The 16,014-nt window shown below is 59.0% G+C and overlaps 1 protein-coding gene across 4 annotated transcripts in view; it reads right to left on the bottom strand.

Moving 5' to 3' along the window:
* Nucleotides 1–16,014, bottom strand: part of GPR161 (G protein-coupled receptor 161) — a 48,252-nt gene that overhangs the window by 1,348 nt on the left and 30,890 nt on the right. For all 4 annotated transcript variants that reach the window (XM_042976206.1, XM_042976205.1, XM_042976208.1 and 1 more), the window contains 3 exons: nt 8,523–9,247; nt 3,544–3,648; nt 1,106–1,225 (listed from right to left, as the gene is read on the bottom strand). In XM_042976206.1, the coding sequence (XP_042832140.1) occupies nt 1,106–1,225; nt 3,544–3,648; nt 8,523–9,247 (950 nt within the window). The remainder of the gene's footprint in view (nt 1–1,105; nt 1,226–3,543; nt 3,649–8,522; nt 9,248–16,014) is intronic.

Genomic DNA, 16,014 nt, shown 5'->3' on the forward strand with positions numbered 1-16,014 from the left:
CGTCGCCTCTCCCTGCCCCTCTCACTTGCGACCCGAGGGCGGCCCTGTTCCTCCCTGCCGGCAGACAGGCCCTCAGAACCGCCATCCCCACTAAGTGGGTCTGAAGGGGCCAGACTGGCCCCCGTGGGCTGGGCGGTCTGGGGGGGGGGTGGGGAGTCCTTCATGCTTTGGTTCCGGGCTAATATATCACAGAGCCCATGAGGCTGCAGGCCGTCCTCTGTTCCTGAGTCTACTCTGCCGGCAGAGTGGCCCATCTGCCTCCTGAGCTCTGCGACCGCCCCAGTCGGGCAGGAGTCAGGGAGGGGGGCAGGAGAAGACGTGGGATTCCCTATGATCCTAAAGCTCTGACGGGACCCACGTCGATGGCCACAGTCCGCTGTCCCGATCCCCTGACTCTCCCGCATACCACCCAGTGGTTCTGGCGGCCGCCCTCACGTGCCGGGATCCAGAGGACAGGGTCTTACGTCGTGGGCGGTCTGGATGGTCCCCTGTCGCTCTTCTAACACGCTTGTCCGGATGGGAAACCAGACCCTACGTCCCAGAGGTGACAAGGACACGCAGGAGACGAAATGTGGGAGCCCACTCCCCTCACAGGCTCACACGCCCTCATCGACTCCAGGGACGACAGATGGTCGAGGCGACAGCCTCTGCTCAGGGGGGAGCGCTCGTGGGGCCACTGCTTCCATTTTCCCCGTGAGGAAGCGGAGGCTCAGAGAGGGCAAGTTCAGATTTAGACCCACACCACGTCCGCAAAGGGGACAGACTGTGGAGGGCTCAGAAAGTTTTCTCCAGTCCGGCGGCTTCCCGAGGGAGGAGATGGGAATCAGGATGGGGGCTGTGCGTGCGCGTGCGCATCGACCTAGAGTCCGACGGCCCCACCTTCCCAGCCCGGGGGCCGCATGCCCCAACAAGGGGAGGCCCGGGGACAAGTGAGGCCGGCAGGGTCGGGAGCAGTCACGGTGGCGGCACAGCGGGGAGCCCTGGAACGCTGGGGGTGCGAGCAGGGCTGAGCCAAGGAATCTTCCCCAGATCCTTTCCCTCTGCTGCCCCCCCCCCCGCCCCGCCCCGCCCCGGGCTGTCCCAAAGCAGTGAGCCACGGACCAACCTTTCATTTGTTCCACTTCATCCTCAAATGTCACCGAGCTCCTCCTCTTGGGGGGGCAAGTACAGTGGGAGGGAGGGTTGTCATCCGACGTGTAGTCCTCGAGCAGCATCACATCTGTCCCTGAAACCAAGGGCGGATTGTGCACACGGAACCAGGGGTGCGAGGTCCTCCTCGCCGCCTCCTTCTCTACCTCTCTCGCCTCCTCGTCCCCAAGTATTCAATCCCACCAACAGGGGCGACCATGGCCCCACAGCATGTGCAGGTGCCCGAGGGACACCGTGTGCATGGTGTCATCCCGGGGAGTCTGCAGCCGGCCCGTGGGGCTGCCACACACACACACACACACACACACACACACACACACACACACACACACAGTGTGAAGTCGGCCGGGCCTGGGGGGGAGGGGCGGGGGCAGGGCTCAGTGCAGGGCAGGGCCCTCGGAGCTCTGTGTTCTGAGGATCCTTCTTACGGTCTGAATTTCCGTCACTGTTAAAAGATGTTGTGCTAAATCAACATTTCAAACCGGAAAAGGTAGAGTTCTTTGAGGATCAAAAAAGAATTGAAAAATATACCCCCTAAAAGAGCGGGAAACAAAGGCAGGGAGGCAGGGGGTCATACTAGAGAGGGCTGGGCTGAGCCGGGACCCTGGCCTGACACCGTCCCCAGCCTCGTTCCATCCCGGTCTCCAGCTTTCAATCCTTCAAGGCCTCAGTGCCGGGGAAACGAGGGAGACAGGGCAGCCCCGGGGTCCTCTTGCTGTTCAGAGCAAGCCGCAGAGGCATCACCGCCTGGCCTCCAGAAAGATCATTCCCCGGGAGTCAGAGCACCAGTTCGCGCTCCACGCGGACCTAGGATCTCGGGCAGGTGCCGAATCCCTCAGCGTCCTCAAGGCTGCGACGCGGGGATGGTAGTTCGGTCCACCTCACGGATTGGCTGAGGACCGTGAGCTGAGGCGTGGAAAGATGCGGCACAGCGCTCGGCACACGGCAGGAGCTAATCGGGGAGGCACGACTACAGCCGGTAAACTGCGGGGCTGGAAGTCACACACGCTCGGGTCCCTGTGACGGCCCAGGCCACGCTCCTTCTCCGGCCACGACGCCTATGCCTTCTGCCTGGCCATCTCCTTGCTCTTCGGGGTTCAATGTCCCTCTCCGAGAAGCTGCTCTAATTCTCCCTTCCAAAGCTGCCCTCCCAGTTATAATCTTTAATAGCAGAATTACTGAAAGCACGTGGGATGACGGGCCGTCTTCCCAGGTCCGCAGAAAGTTCCATGAGTACAGCTCACCACTGGATCTCTGGAACCTAGTACAGAGTCTGGCCAGAGCGAGGGCTGGGTACATAAACATTTGTTGAATGAATGGATGTCACACTGCCTCCGGATCCCTGCTGGTCGTCTGTGAATGGGGAAAGAGCCTGGGGAGTGACCCAGAGACCTTCCTTTCGTTCAAATCACACGAGGGACGCGGGGTGAGAGGAGACGGTGTGACGGTGGTTCAACCCGCTGGCTGACGGGTGAAAGAACGTTCTCAGGGAATATTCTGCCTGCAGGGAAAACTGTCCGCGCCAGAAGGCCTGGTCTCGGTCCCTGCCCACGGCCCACCCCAGTGTCGAGGTCACAGGCTCAGGCGGGGGCAGACTCAGGTCAAGGCAGAGAGGAGTTTTCACAAGCTCCGGGCAGCGGGGATGGAGCAACCCCCCCCCCCCCCGGCCCACCGCCCAGCCCTCTGAGCCTCGTTCCAGCTCAGCCCCACTCCTTACGGCCCGGCCCGTGGGCACAGGCCCCAGGATGGGGAGCAGACGCCTCTGCCCACCGCCTCTCACCAGGGCCTGGTGAGGTGCCCAGCGGCATGCTAGGCGGACTTCCTGAAGGAGGAGCTCGGCCCGCAGGGTCCCCTGGGGGCAGCCACGGGGGACGGGGAGCATCTGTGCCGGGGACGTGTCCCTTCGGGGAGACCGAGTTTCTCAAAGGCAGGGCACAAAGCAGGCCAGGGTGGTGAGCCAGGGATGGGGCCTCAGGGGAGCTGCCGTGATGGGGGCCAGCTACCCCCAGTTCACACCCGGGGTGCTCCAAGGCTTAGAGAATTAGCAACTTGCCCCAGATGGCACAGCTCAGAAAAGGCCAATGAGACACTGAACACCAGGCAGCTGGACCCCAGAGCCCATGACGGCCAAGAGTGTCACACTCAGGGTGACAACTCACGGGCACGCGGCACTTCAGCTTTTCAAAGGGGTTCGCTTCATTTGGATCTCACGACAACCCCGTGTGTCGGAGGGAAGAGGAACGGAAATCCCGGTTTGATACGGGCGGAAACCGAGGCCCGGAGACGCCGGCGAGCTCAAAGCCCCAACCGGAAAGGCACCTGCGTGGGGAGGTCCCTCCCGCCGGCTCCTAAGCGGGCCCCAGGGCGTGTGTGACGGACGCGCGGGAGGCTTACCTGAGTCCTGGGAGCAGCTGAAGCCGGTGTCCCCGGTGCTGCTGCTGTTCCCCAGGGGCTGTCCGCCTGCCATGAGCGCCGTGAGGTGTGGGGACAGGCCCAGGTCTGGAAGGCAGAGTCGGCGCCGTCAGCACGGTCCAGGTCCCGCCGGGGCAGCCCCCGTCCCTCCCACTCCAGCGGTCCCCACCGGCCCCCCCTCCCGCTCTCCTGTCCCCTCTGTCACTCGCGAGCCGCGCCGTCAACCCACCGCAAGACGGGGAGCCCCCGGCCGCCCTCTCCCCCTCTGCCCCTCGTTCCTGCCCCGGGGGCGTGGCTCCCCCAAAGAGGAAGCTCTCCCAACAACGACACACCCCAACAAGGCGGGTGGCAGGGAGAACGCGAGGCAGCGGTCTTGGGAGACCGTCTTCCGGTTAAACACACAACGCGGACTCGCCCGCCGCGACCTCCTGAGGTCCGAGCGGCACAGGGGAATCTGCGTTCCGGAGGCGTGAAGCGCCAAGCGGGAGAGAGTGCCCGCCAACGGGAAGGTGCCGACGAGGACCGCGGGCCCGACCCAGGGAGCGGAGGCCGGCGGCCAGGGAGGCCTGGGGGGAGGCCGGTTCTCGCACTGGGCCCGGAAGCTGAGGAACCGGAGGCCAGGAGCCCCCGCGCGGCAGGTGGGGCCGGAGGGAAAGTGTCTCTGGGCAGGGGCGGGTCCCCTCCTCCGGCTCCGCCCAGCCCGGGCGCCTCCCGGCAGGACGGTGAGAGGAGCCGGCCGGGGATGGGCTCGGAGACCCCGGCCACGGCCGAGGCATCACGGAGAAAGCGAGAGCACGGTGCCAGGCTGCGGAGTTACCAGTGGGACCCCCGCCCCTCAGCTCGCTCAGCAGGAGAGGGAGGACCCTCCCCGGGGGGCTGAGCGCCTCCCGCTCCTGATGCTGCTCCCGATGCGGGGCCGCCACCCGCACCCAGGGCCTCGTCACTGGACACTCCAGGAGAGGCCCCAGCTTGAGAGAAGGAGAAGAAGGAATACCGGAGGAAGAAGGGAAAGAAACGGATCTCAGCGGAGGCCGTGTTGGGAGCTTAAGAAAACCAAGAATTCCGCGCGGGTCCCCGGAGAACACCGGGAGAATGAGGACTCCAGGAACAAAAGAGCCGGACGCTCCGGAGACCGCGGAGGTCACCAGAAGGAGCTCTTAGCAATTAACAAGGCAGCACACAAAGTCAAAGTCCTCTGGCCTCGCGAGGAACACCTACAGCCTAGCAGACCGAAGAGACCGCCGCTACCCACCCCCACGGTCCCCTTACAGACAGGAGACGGCTCGGATCTTTACTTCCGTCCTGAGTTTTCAGAGGGTGCGAGGTGATGGGGAAAGCGCTTTCCTGCCTTCCCTGGAGCTAAGGAGGACACGACTGGGGGGGGGGGGGGCGGGGGCTTCTCTCAGGACCACCCCTTCACGAACTCGGGAACCACACTGGTGCAGAGGGCCCTGCTGGGTGCTGCTGTAGAGACGGGCACCAGAGAAGGGCCCAGACATGCTCGTCCCGTCCAGGGCCCCAGCCTCAGAATGTGGCCATGTCTCCGCGGGAAGCCTGGCTCGGGGAGGGGCCCGTGGGGGACAGTCCACTGCCAACTGGGCTGGCCGAGGCCGCGGTGGGGTTTGGACACCATCTCTGAGGCTGTGGTGAAAGCCGGAACGTGCCCTGGTCTCCGGCAGTGTGAGGAGTCACGGGGGCCAGACCGCCGTGGCCGTGGCCGGGCTGACCGCCTGCGAGCGAGCAGCAGCCAGGTGGCCCCGCAAACGGAGAGGAACAAGACAGACCCTCCAGACCTCTGTTGCTCCTTTGGAAGGGGTCTTACCCCCCCCTTTCCCTCTGCTACCACCGAGCTCAGCACTCCCGGAGGTGAGGGAGGTGGCCTAGAAGGCAGGCTCCAGGGACGGAAAGCGGATTGGGGTTCAGGAGTCTGGGCGGATGAAAGCCAGGCCCACAGGGGGCGTCAGAGGAGGGTCCACGCTCCCTGGCTCGGCCAGAGGGACAGAGGCCCAGAGGTGGAGGCCAGGCCTCCCTCTTCGGCCCAGAAGGGCGTGGGCATTCCGGGGCGGGCGGGGCTTGGAGCGAGGGCAGCCGAGTTCCGCTCCGGGTCCAACACTCAGGAGCTGGGGAAGGCCAAGTACACAGAGCCCATCGGCCCACACACTCTGCAACCCAAAAGCCTCCCACAAGACTGCTCGTCCCTCAGCGAGGAGGAGGCCACCAGCTGCCACGGACCGGCCCACCAAACCACAGAGGGGCGTCCCGGCGTTCTCCCGGCCCCACGGCCTCTGCCGGCACCACCACAGGCGACCTGCGTGGAAAATGCTGGCCAAAAGCTGGTGTTTGTTTTGGTGCTGGCTACCCTCTCCTCCTCTATTCTCTTCCCTCTTTCTTTCTCTTTCCCCACTCTTCACTTCAATGGAGGGCAAAACATACGCTTTTTGCCTAAAAGAGGAGCGATTTTACCAAATCTGAGTAAGTTACTCGGAGAAATGAAGCCAGACCGTGAATGCAGTCCTGGCTCACAAGTCGTACTTGGCAACAGGGACTTGCAGGGGCAGGCGATGGGCATTTCGGTGGTTACAATACTGGGGTACGGAAAGGTTCTTCTTCTCCTCTGCTCAGAATGAAAACTCCCTCTCTTGATCTCAGGGTCATGAATTCAAGCACCATGTTGGGCATGGAGACTACTTACAAAAAAAAAAAAAAAAAAAAAAAAGGAGAAAAAGAAGAAGAACAAGTCCCCGACTTCGTTCCTCTCTCAAGAAATAACACTCCATCAGCCCACGGAGTAAATCAGTGATGTTGGTTTCTTACTGCCTCGTGGAAAAGATCTCCCAACAATACTACCGCTGAGTACGCACAACCCTGGGGAATTCGTTCTTGGGAGGGAAGGTGGAAGGCCTCTCTATTCCACGAACAGGAACCTTTCTCTCGAGCGGTCTGAGCTGCCCAAAGTCACCCAGAAGAAGATGAGAACTGTAACCTGAACTAGCTTTTTCCAGTCGATCCAAGCGCCCTCAAATCTCTCTTCCAACGGCTCATCCGGGTGATAATCTCCCTCAAACATGGCCCTAAAAACCCGGCTACTTCCCCATCGGAACAACACGGTAATAACCGCTGGAGGCAAGATCCACCAGTGGATGCTAAAAATAGTGGGTGAAGGCTGAGGGAGAGACAAGGTATTTGCAGGGCCTCGAAGGCTCTCCCCCAGTGTATTTCTTAATTACAGTGGAAAAAACAGTGACTTTACGACGGAGAAACCTGGCAGACGCCTCCTGAACTGTGCGGACTCAGTGTGTTCCCCCCAAAATTCATACATTGAAGCCCTAACCCCGGTATGATGGTATCCAGAAGTAGGGCCTTCAGGAGGTAATCCAGAGCAGATGAGGTCATGAGGGTGGGGGCCTCGTAAGAAGAGACCACAGGGCTTGCCCTGTCCCGTCTCCCCATATCCACATGAGGACGCAGCAAGGGGACAGCTAGGAAGAGTGGTCTCATCGGGCTCCAACCACGTGGCACCTTGATCTCAGACTTCCAGTCGCCCGAAATGTGGGAAATACAGGTCTGTGGTTTAAGCCCCCTAGTCTATGGTGTTTGGTGATAGCAGCCCGAGCCAAGGCATCAACCGAGACGTCAAGGCAACCTAAACCAATAATAAGACGTAATGACATATGTGCCCCTGATGTGATCACGGAGAAGACCACAGCACCCCCCCCTCCCCCGGCATTCCTGCCAAAGACGTAGAACCTCATTCTAATCCTGACAACACAGCAGCTGAACACAAACCAAGGGCATCCTAAAAACCCCCTTAGCAGTACTCTAAAAAGGTGCCAATGTCACAGAAGACAAGGGAAGAACAAAGACTCGTCAAAGCTTCAAGAAGACAAAGGGAGCCATGACCTGATCGCGGACCGGATCCTGGAACAGCAAAAGGACCTGACTGGGGACATGGGGGAAATCTGCCTCAAGCAGGGCATAGTTAACAGCACTGCCCCAATGTTAGTATCTTGGTTTGGTAACTGCTATGATTCGGCCAGATGTGAACGCCAGGAGAAGCGGTGTGGGTGGGAAGTCTCTGTCCTCTCTTCCCAGCTCTTCAAGTCTACAATTATTTCCAAATAAAAAGGGTTAAAAAAAAAAATCTATCTCTGCCTAGAGCGAGTCCTCTGGGTCTCACCAAAGGTGAGAGGATCACCTCCAGAAGCTTGTTAGCTCCCAGATCAGTTACCGGATGGAGCAGCTTTACACACAGGGGACGGTGCCATTTCAAGGCGGCAGGGCAGAAGGCTGGGGTTTGGCACCGACACACGTGAATTACTGGCACCGGCAGGAGGAAACCGCTGACCAGCATGAAAGGCCCGAGGAGGAGTGCGATGGGAGGGGGGAGGAGCGCGATGGGGGGGGGGGGGGGGAGGAGCGCGATGGGGGGGAGGAGCTCGATGGGGGGGGAGGAGCGCGATGGAGGGGGGGGAGGAGCGCGATGGGGGGGGGAGGAGTGCGATGGGAGGGGGGAGGAGCGCGATGGGGGGGGGAGGAGCGCGATGGGGGGGAGGAGCTCGATGGGGGGGGAGGAGCGCGATGGAGGGGGGGGAGGAGCGCGATCCGGGAGGAGGAGCCGAGGAGGGGCAGGGGTGCCTGAAGGTGGACTCTGCTTTACAGAACACCGACACGAAGGGACTGGCCAACAGCGGAGGGGAGCCCGGTCCAATGCTTGGGTTCTTTTGTCTGTAGAAAGGCCAGCGTGCCGTGGCCGGGGACACCAAAAACGGACTTCTGAACTCTGGTGTCCCCTGCCGAAAGCCGCCTGGGAATCACGGGGGACGCGCCGGGACGCTCCTCCCCCGACGCACACCGTGCTTGGAGCCTCGAGGCCGCCGTCGGTCTGAGAGCTCACCCGCCAACAGGGCAGAGGGCCTCCCGCCCGAGGTGGGCCTCCCCCTCCCCGCAAGTCCCCAGGTTACCTGTGATCCTGTTGGAAATGCTGAAGAGCCTGGAAGTCCTCTGCCGCTGCACGAACGGCTCCCGGTAATACCGATCCCCAAAGCACATGCCCAGCAGCTCCTTGCGAACCGTCTTGTTCCAGAGCCCATAGATCAGGGGGTGGCAGATGGCGCTGGTAAAGGACAGCCACGTGGCCCAGGTCTCCAGGGTCGGGGAGACGTAGTTCTTCCCCCAGAGGGCCTCAGAGGTGATGACAACCATGTAGGGGCCCCAGGTGACCATGAAGGCACCGACGACCACCAGGATGGTGATGAGGGCTTTGCACTGGTTGGCCGAATAGACCACGCCCTGAAAGGCGTTCCTCCTACTGCCGGACGAGGAGGTGGAGGTGCTGGAGTTCTTCCTCCCATCCCTCTGGGGGTCCTCCTCCACGATGACCACGGTGCCACAGTGCACCTTGCGCGCCTTGACCCTGGCCACGCGGAAGATAAAGCCGTAGCACACCAGCATGACCAGAAAGGGGAAGAGGGCACACCAGATCTGCCAGAAGGCGGTATAGCCGGGCTCCCGGTGCCACGCGGCCACACACATCCACTTGAACTCGTCAAACTCCACCGACGACCAACCAAAGAGAGGCGGCAGGCAGCCGATGAGGGAGTGAAGCCATATGTAGACAAGCGCCATCACGGCGCGGTTCCCCGTGATCTTCATGGGGTACACCATGGGGTACAGGACAGCATAGTAGCTAGGGAAAGGACGGAGGGGGCGAGAGAGAGGAGTCAAAATAGAGAAAACGCACCCGAACGGGCACCCCGTGCTCTCCGAGGTAGGGAGCTTTGTTGAATTTCTCCATCCAACCCAGTCACGGGGCTCCGAAGACGGTCCCTTCTCCCAACTTTTCCCGGACAAGTCACAGACTCTGCCGTGTTACCCCGCTTGGTAGGACCCGTCATCAGCCAGGAGCTGGAGGCCAGGATGAACCCAGGGCTCGGGCGGTCCTGTTTCCGAGTCACGATGCCAGAGCCCAATCATATTCGGGGCTGTGGGTCCTCTCGGGGCACCTACAGGAGTCCTAAGGGATCGTGCATGAAGCCAGATCACTTCTGTGTCGCTGACATCAACCTGACATTGATTCGTTTCCAGAGGGTCATGAAAAAGCCAGAATAATATTGACGGACTAGGGGGTTCATTCAATCGATGGACATTTACTGAAGGCCTGCTGAACGCCTGTGCTACGTACAGGAAAGGCAGTGAGAAGACGTGGCGAGAGACAGACACGTGGGCAGAGCATGCGTCTGGGGTATAAGAGCTAAATGGAATCCTCACCAACGACTGCGTGAAGCGGTGGGTGTTATCATCCCCCTCATTTTCCAGACGAGGGCACTAAGGCAGAGGAAGAATAAGCAGCCTGCCCAAGATAAGGGGAAGAAACAAGACGTAAACCCAGACGATCTGGCCCCACAGCCCCCAGTGACATGCCAGCGACTCCTCGCAAACCGTCTTGTCCCGGAGTCCACACAACAGGGGTGGTTTTTAATCCCTCGGCCCTGTGCGGAGGAGGGAGGCCTGGAGGGCTCCAGCTGCACACTGGCGGGGCACCTGTTCCAGAAGGCGGGTCAGCCCAGGCTTCCTGCGGGAGACGCACGTACACCCAGGTCTTAAGAGATCGGAGGCACTGGCCCAGGAGTCGCTGAGGAGGAAGTCAGCTCTGGGGTGCGGGGAGGTGTGAGCCAGCACCCGCCCTGTGGGGAACCTGCACGGAGCTCAGCACCGCACGGAGGCGCCGGGGGGAAAGCCAGGGAGGATTTAGATCATGGGGTTGAAAGTAAACCACATCCTCCCCACCCAGATATTTTACCCAAAGGAAATGCTGTTTAATGAATACTAGGGTTTCCCCGTGAGGGCAGCCTGTGGAAAAGACAGGGGTGGCCACGCTGATGCCACCTGGTACAGACAGGATGGCAGAAAATGAACGGGGCCAAGGATCCCACATCTCCCGTCCTGAGTCACCCCAGGGCACCAGCAGCGCAGGGACAGGGCCCACGGCCTGACTGCCACATGCTGCTTGCCCACCCTCTTGGAGGGAAGGCTTCCCCCATCTACACCCTTTGTGAAAGACTTTCCCTTTTTCAAAAAATGTTTTAAACGTTTATTTATATTTGAGAGAGAGAGAGAGAGAGAGAGAGAGAGCGTGAGCAGGGGAGGGGCAGAGAGAGAGGGAGACACAGAATCCAAAGCAGGATCCAGGCCCCGAGCTGTCAGCACAGAGCCCGACGCGGGGCTCGAACCCACGAACCGTGAGATCATGACCTGAGCCAAAGTCAGACGCTTAACCCACTGAGCCACCCAGGTGTCCCTGCTTCTCTAAAAAAAAAAAAAAAAAAAGATTGGGGGGCACCTGGGTAACTCAAGTCGGTTGGGTGTCCGACGTCAGCTCAGGTCATGATCTCACCGTTCATGAGTTCGAGCCCCGTGTCGGGCTCTGTGTTCTCAGCTCAGAGACTGGAGCCTGCTTCAGATTCTGTGTCTCCCTCTCTCTCTGCCCCTGCCCCGCTCATGCTCTGTCTCTCTCTCTCAAAAATAAATAAACATTAAAAAATAAAATTAAAAAAAAAGATTTTTAAATAATCTCTACACCCAACATGAGACTTGAACTCACAACCCTGATATCAAGAGTTGCATGCTCCACCGACTGAGCCAGCCAGGCGCCCCTGAAGGGCCTTCCTAACCGGAGGTGAGCCAGGGGCTGCTGATGTCCGGCTGCACGCTCCCCGGGTGTGGGATCTGAAAAGAGGATCTCGCGGGGACCCTGGGATGGGTCACGGCTATCTATCATTGCACGTGGCCTGGGATGAAACAATCAGTGTCTTATGCTGGTACCTGGGTTTGCATCTTGCAAAGTCCGAGCAGCCCAGGGAAAGAAGCATGCCTTTGGAGCTGCGATCCCTGGGTCCAGAGGGCAGCTCTCCCGTCTACAAGCTGTGTGACCTTGGGTGGCCTTCATCTGTAACGTGGGAACCACAGAAGCCCTGGCCCCAAGAACTCAGGGGCCAGACTGAGGGAAAGGCCTGCGTCATGCCTCCTCTTCACATGGCAGGGGCAGAGCTTGGTCTCTGCCTGTCCACCGACCTTTCCCCCTTCCTTCCTGAAAACGGGAACCCAGATCGTTCGTGCTGCTCCCAACTGCTATGACTGAACGGGGACACTGGGCCCTTCTGAGTCCCGAGAGATGAATCGGGCCATTCTGGTGGTCTCCTACCTCTTGCCAAGTCATGGCCGAGACACTGACCTGTGTGGCACCATCCCAGCCAACGCAACGTGAGGGGTTCTGCTAGGGTGGGATTGAAGGCTGCCTAGGAGGTTTCCTTCACTCTTAAAAAGAAACAAGGCAGAGATTTCTGTTTTTCTCTGCCCTTTTAAACCGTGTGCAGGCTCTCTGACCTCAAGACACCCCAGGGGCAGCAGCACAGCAAAGCCGGGCCAGGGAATGTTAACTGCCCCCGGCTCCTTTGACCAGCCCTGTTCTGGCGGTCGTAAAAATAATTACAATTAATAAGCGGTCCTCCACACATAATCCTTCTGGCTATTCTCAACATCCAGGTATTATTATTATTTTATGGCAAGACTCCTCCTTTTCTATAATAAATGGTATTTGTTTCACCCGCTGACTAAGGTCCCGGCCATGAGGAATTCCCGTGGGACGTGACCATAACCTCTCCCAGCTGAACCCCGAGTCCCACCGGGGTGCTGGGGGCCGGAGGCCGGCTCCCAAGGGGTCAGTCTCCCAGAGTCAGAGAGGCCGCCAGGGCCAGGGTGCTGCCTAGTTACCCTCCATTTATTTCATTTTTTGTAAAACTTATATACGATGAAACGCACAAATCTACGGCTCTATCAAGATACAGAACATCCCCCATCTGCCCAAGGGAAGACACGGATTTTGTAGATCTGAAACCTCATGTTTTAAACTTAGCCTCACTGAGGCCTGCTGCAGGTTCAAAGGAAAATACAGCACGACAGCAGCTCCCTGTGTCCCTGCACGTCATTAGAGGACCGAACAGAGAGGCTTCTTTTGCCTTCCGTGCTCCTAACTGGCTTCTGAAGCTCTGTCTTTTCCCCAGCAGCTCATTTTCAGGCACGAGCCCAAGCACGACCCCAGGTCCCAGAAGAGCCTCCCACGATGTCTCGTGTAACCGAAAAGTCATTACGCACACAGGGGCTCCGACGCTTAGCTGTCCTGCTGCAAGACCGGCCCCTAAGATAGCGACGTCGGTCCGTGTCGCTAAGACGCCTCCACCGCAAACAGGACGGAGCGGAGGCCGACTCCAGCCACCTCGGGGACAGCGCGCTACCACGGACGGACGCTCTCCCGGTGGCACTGGTGACCCTGCACCGTAACCACCCACCCCCCAGAGCCAGCCGCTTTCCCTCACCGAACCCCGTTTTCGGAGGCGGGGCCGCGTCCACCCGCACGTGCCGCGAAAACCCGACGAGCTGCCGGGTTAAGCGACCACGTCACACCCTCACTCGGGGTACAGTTCTCCCCGGGTCACATGACGTTCCCCACGTGGCCGGTTTCGGACACCGACATTCCCACCGAATCTCTCTCCAGTCAGCCATTCTTCTTACGCGGTCTGTTCTCCTTTGGCTCATCTGCCAACTTAGTTTGCGGAGTTCTCTAGCTGGGGTTCTCGGTGGGGACGACGTGTCCCCCCGGGGACGCGTGGCAATGTCTGGAGACATTCTGGGTGGTGACAACTGCGGAGGAGCCACCGGCATCTAGTGAGCAGAGGCCAGGGGTGCTGCCCAGGGCGGCCCCCCGTCCCCACAAAGTGTGACCCAACCCAGAACGTCAGCAGTGCCAGCTTGAGAAACCCTGGGTCAAACTAGCCGCTTGCTGGACTTGACGGGTGGCTCCCTCTGCAGTCTGCTCTGAGTCCCGCCTCCGCCTCCTCGGAACCCGACGAGCTGCCTACCAGCCACGTGAGCTGGGGCAGGTTCACAAAGCCTCATTCTGCCCACCTGCAGAATGGGAGCCAGCCCCCAGTTGCAAGGATTTGCTGGGAGGACTGTGTATTAGCAGCAACCCCTTTCAGTGGAGGTCATGACACCTGCCCCGGCGGGTTCCCCGCTTCCGCTTTCCTTTTTTTTTTTTTTTTTTAAACATTTATTCATTTTTGAGAGACAGAGAGAGACAGAGGACAAGTGGGGGAGGGGCAGAGAGAGAGGGAGACACAGAATCCGAAGCGGGATCCAGACTCCGAGCTGTCAGCACAGAGCCCAACTCAGGGCTCGAACTCACAAGCCACGGGATCATGACCTGAGCCGAAGTCGGACCTTAACTGACTGAACCACCCAGGCGCCCCCCCACCCCCTTCCACTTTCTTAGAGACGTTTCCGGCTCTCTCCTCTAGTCCTGTCCTCTGTTCTTCTTCCCTCCTGTTCTACTGCTGTTTTTTCTCTCTCCCTCATCCTCCCTCCCTCCCCCTCCACCTCTCTCTCTCTCTCTTTCTCACACACACACACACACACACACACACACACACACACACACAGAGTTGCATCTCTAGGTTTCCAATAGACTGGGACAAATATGTGACCTCCAAAATTAGCAAGATAGAGTAAAATTAATGTACTAAAATGAAGCAGGCAGAAGGAGTATATTATGTCACTTAGAAGGGCCGGATCACATAAACTGGCCCAGTCAATTTGTATCTTTACGCCACATGACCAATAATAAACAACGAATAATAAAAAGTAAATTGCATCTGCCACCAAGTTACTTGAAAACACGATGACAGCGGTCGGTACGCTGTAATTACCAGAACGGCCAAGACCCTGCCTGGCTGCACCTTGTGGTGGGGAGGTAACGGTCACCGAGGGGAGGCACAGGTCCCTTCTGGACCGGCTCTGTCACGGGGTGGTGTGGAGTCAGGCCGCGTGGATCAAAGCTCCAGCGGGTAAATGTGACACGTGTGTGTCACCGTGTTTCCAACCACCACTAACAGCCGGAGACGATCTCCAGCCACCTAGGATGCACGCCCACACCTCCCCCCCCCACCCCCCACAAGGCCCTGGGCTCCTCCTCCCCGCTTGAGGCCCCGCCCAGCACTACCACGTACTCCGTGGTCCTTCCCCTCCCCTCCGCTGTGAGTTCCTCCGCTCATCTGTTCACCTTGGTCGTGCATTCCCCGCACTACCTGCTGGACGCTGTTCCTTCCATCGAAGGGTCTTTTCCAGCTCTTCCAGGCCTGTGCCATCCTACTCGTGGTTAGGACTTACTCAAGTGGCACCTCTTCCGGGGAGCCCTCCAGGCCCTGCCACCCCAAGCAGGACTGGGGCCGCGCCAGTTCCCTATGCTTTGTGTCCACACCCGCCCTCGCTGGCAGGCCTCTGCCGCCTACGTGTGAACACGTGGGCAAGGTCTGTGTGCTGTGCCCGCTGGTATCCTGCCGCCCTAAGGACCAGGCCCAGAGCCCTTCCTACATGGCCATCCGGCCAGCACCCCCACAGGAGAGAATAAAGCACCAAACTGGGCAACGCAACTGAGTCTCCCCCACCTGCCCCTGCCCAGCGGGCACAATTTCCCAAACATCCATACACAGACGGCTCCAAGAGAGGCACTTAAAAACCAGTTCCCCAGGGGGCTCAGCCCCTTAAGCAACGGATTCAGCTCTTGGTTTGCACAGTTCCTGAGATCCAGCCCCACCTTGGGCTCTGCACTGACACCATGAAGCCTACTTACAATTCTCTCTCCCTCTCTCTCTGCCCCTCCCCTGCTCTCTCTCCCTCTAAATAAATAAACTTAAAAAAAAAAAAATCCTCAGCTCTCCTCTAGCGGTTTGCCTTCACCCCATGTCCCACAGGACCCAGGGCCCAGGAAAGGAAATTCAAGGAACAGTAATTTGGGGGCGCCGGGGTGGCTCAGTCAGTTAAAACTCTTGATTTTGTCTCAGGGCATGATCTCACGGTTGTTTGGTGAGTTCAAGCCCCAAATTAGGCTCCGTGCTGCCCGCCCAGAGCCTACTTAAGATTTTTCTCTCTCTCACAAATAAACAAACATTTAAAAAATCAACTACTTTTTAAAAACATGGAAATTGGAACAATGGCGAGATCCCATGTCTCCCCACTGCCAACAAAGTTCCAATTACTTTTTTTTTTTTAATGTTTTATTTATTTTGACACAGAGAGAGCGGGGAGGGGCAGAGAGAGAGGGAGACACAGAATCTGAAGCAGGCTCCAGGCTCCAAGCTGTCGGCACAGAGCCTGACGCGGGGCTCGAACTCACGGACCGTGAGATCATGACCTGGGCCGAAGTCGGACGCTCAACCGACCGAGCCACCCAGGCGTCCCCCAATTACTTTTTTTTACTGTTACATAATCAGTCTTGATCGGATGCCAACGAACAGCTACTGGAGTAAAAATCTATCCAGTCTTCTGGAAAACAACCTGCCTTTTACACACGAAGAATCGCGAACATGTGTTTCTTCTTACCAAAACCACAATTTCACCACA

This window comes from Panthera tigris, chromosome F3, assembly GCF_018350195.1.
Source record: "Panthera tigris isolate Pti1 chromosome F3, P.tigris_Pti1_mat1.1, whole genome shotgun sequence".
Classification (NCBI taxonomy): Eukaryota; Metazoa; Chordata; class Mammalia; order Carnivora; family Felidae; genus Panthera; species Panthera tigris.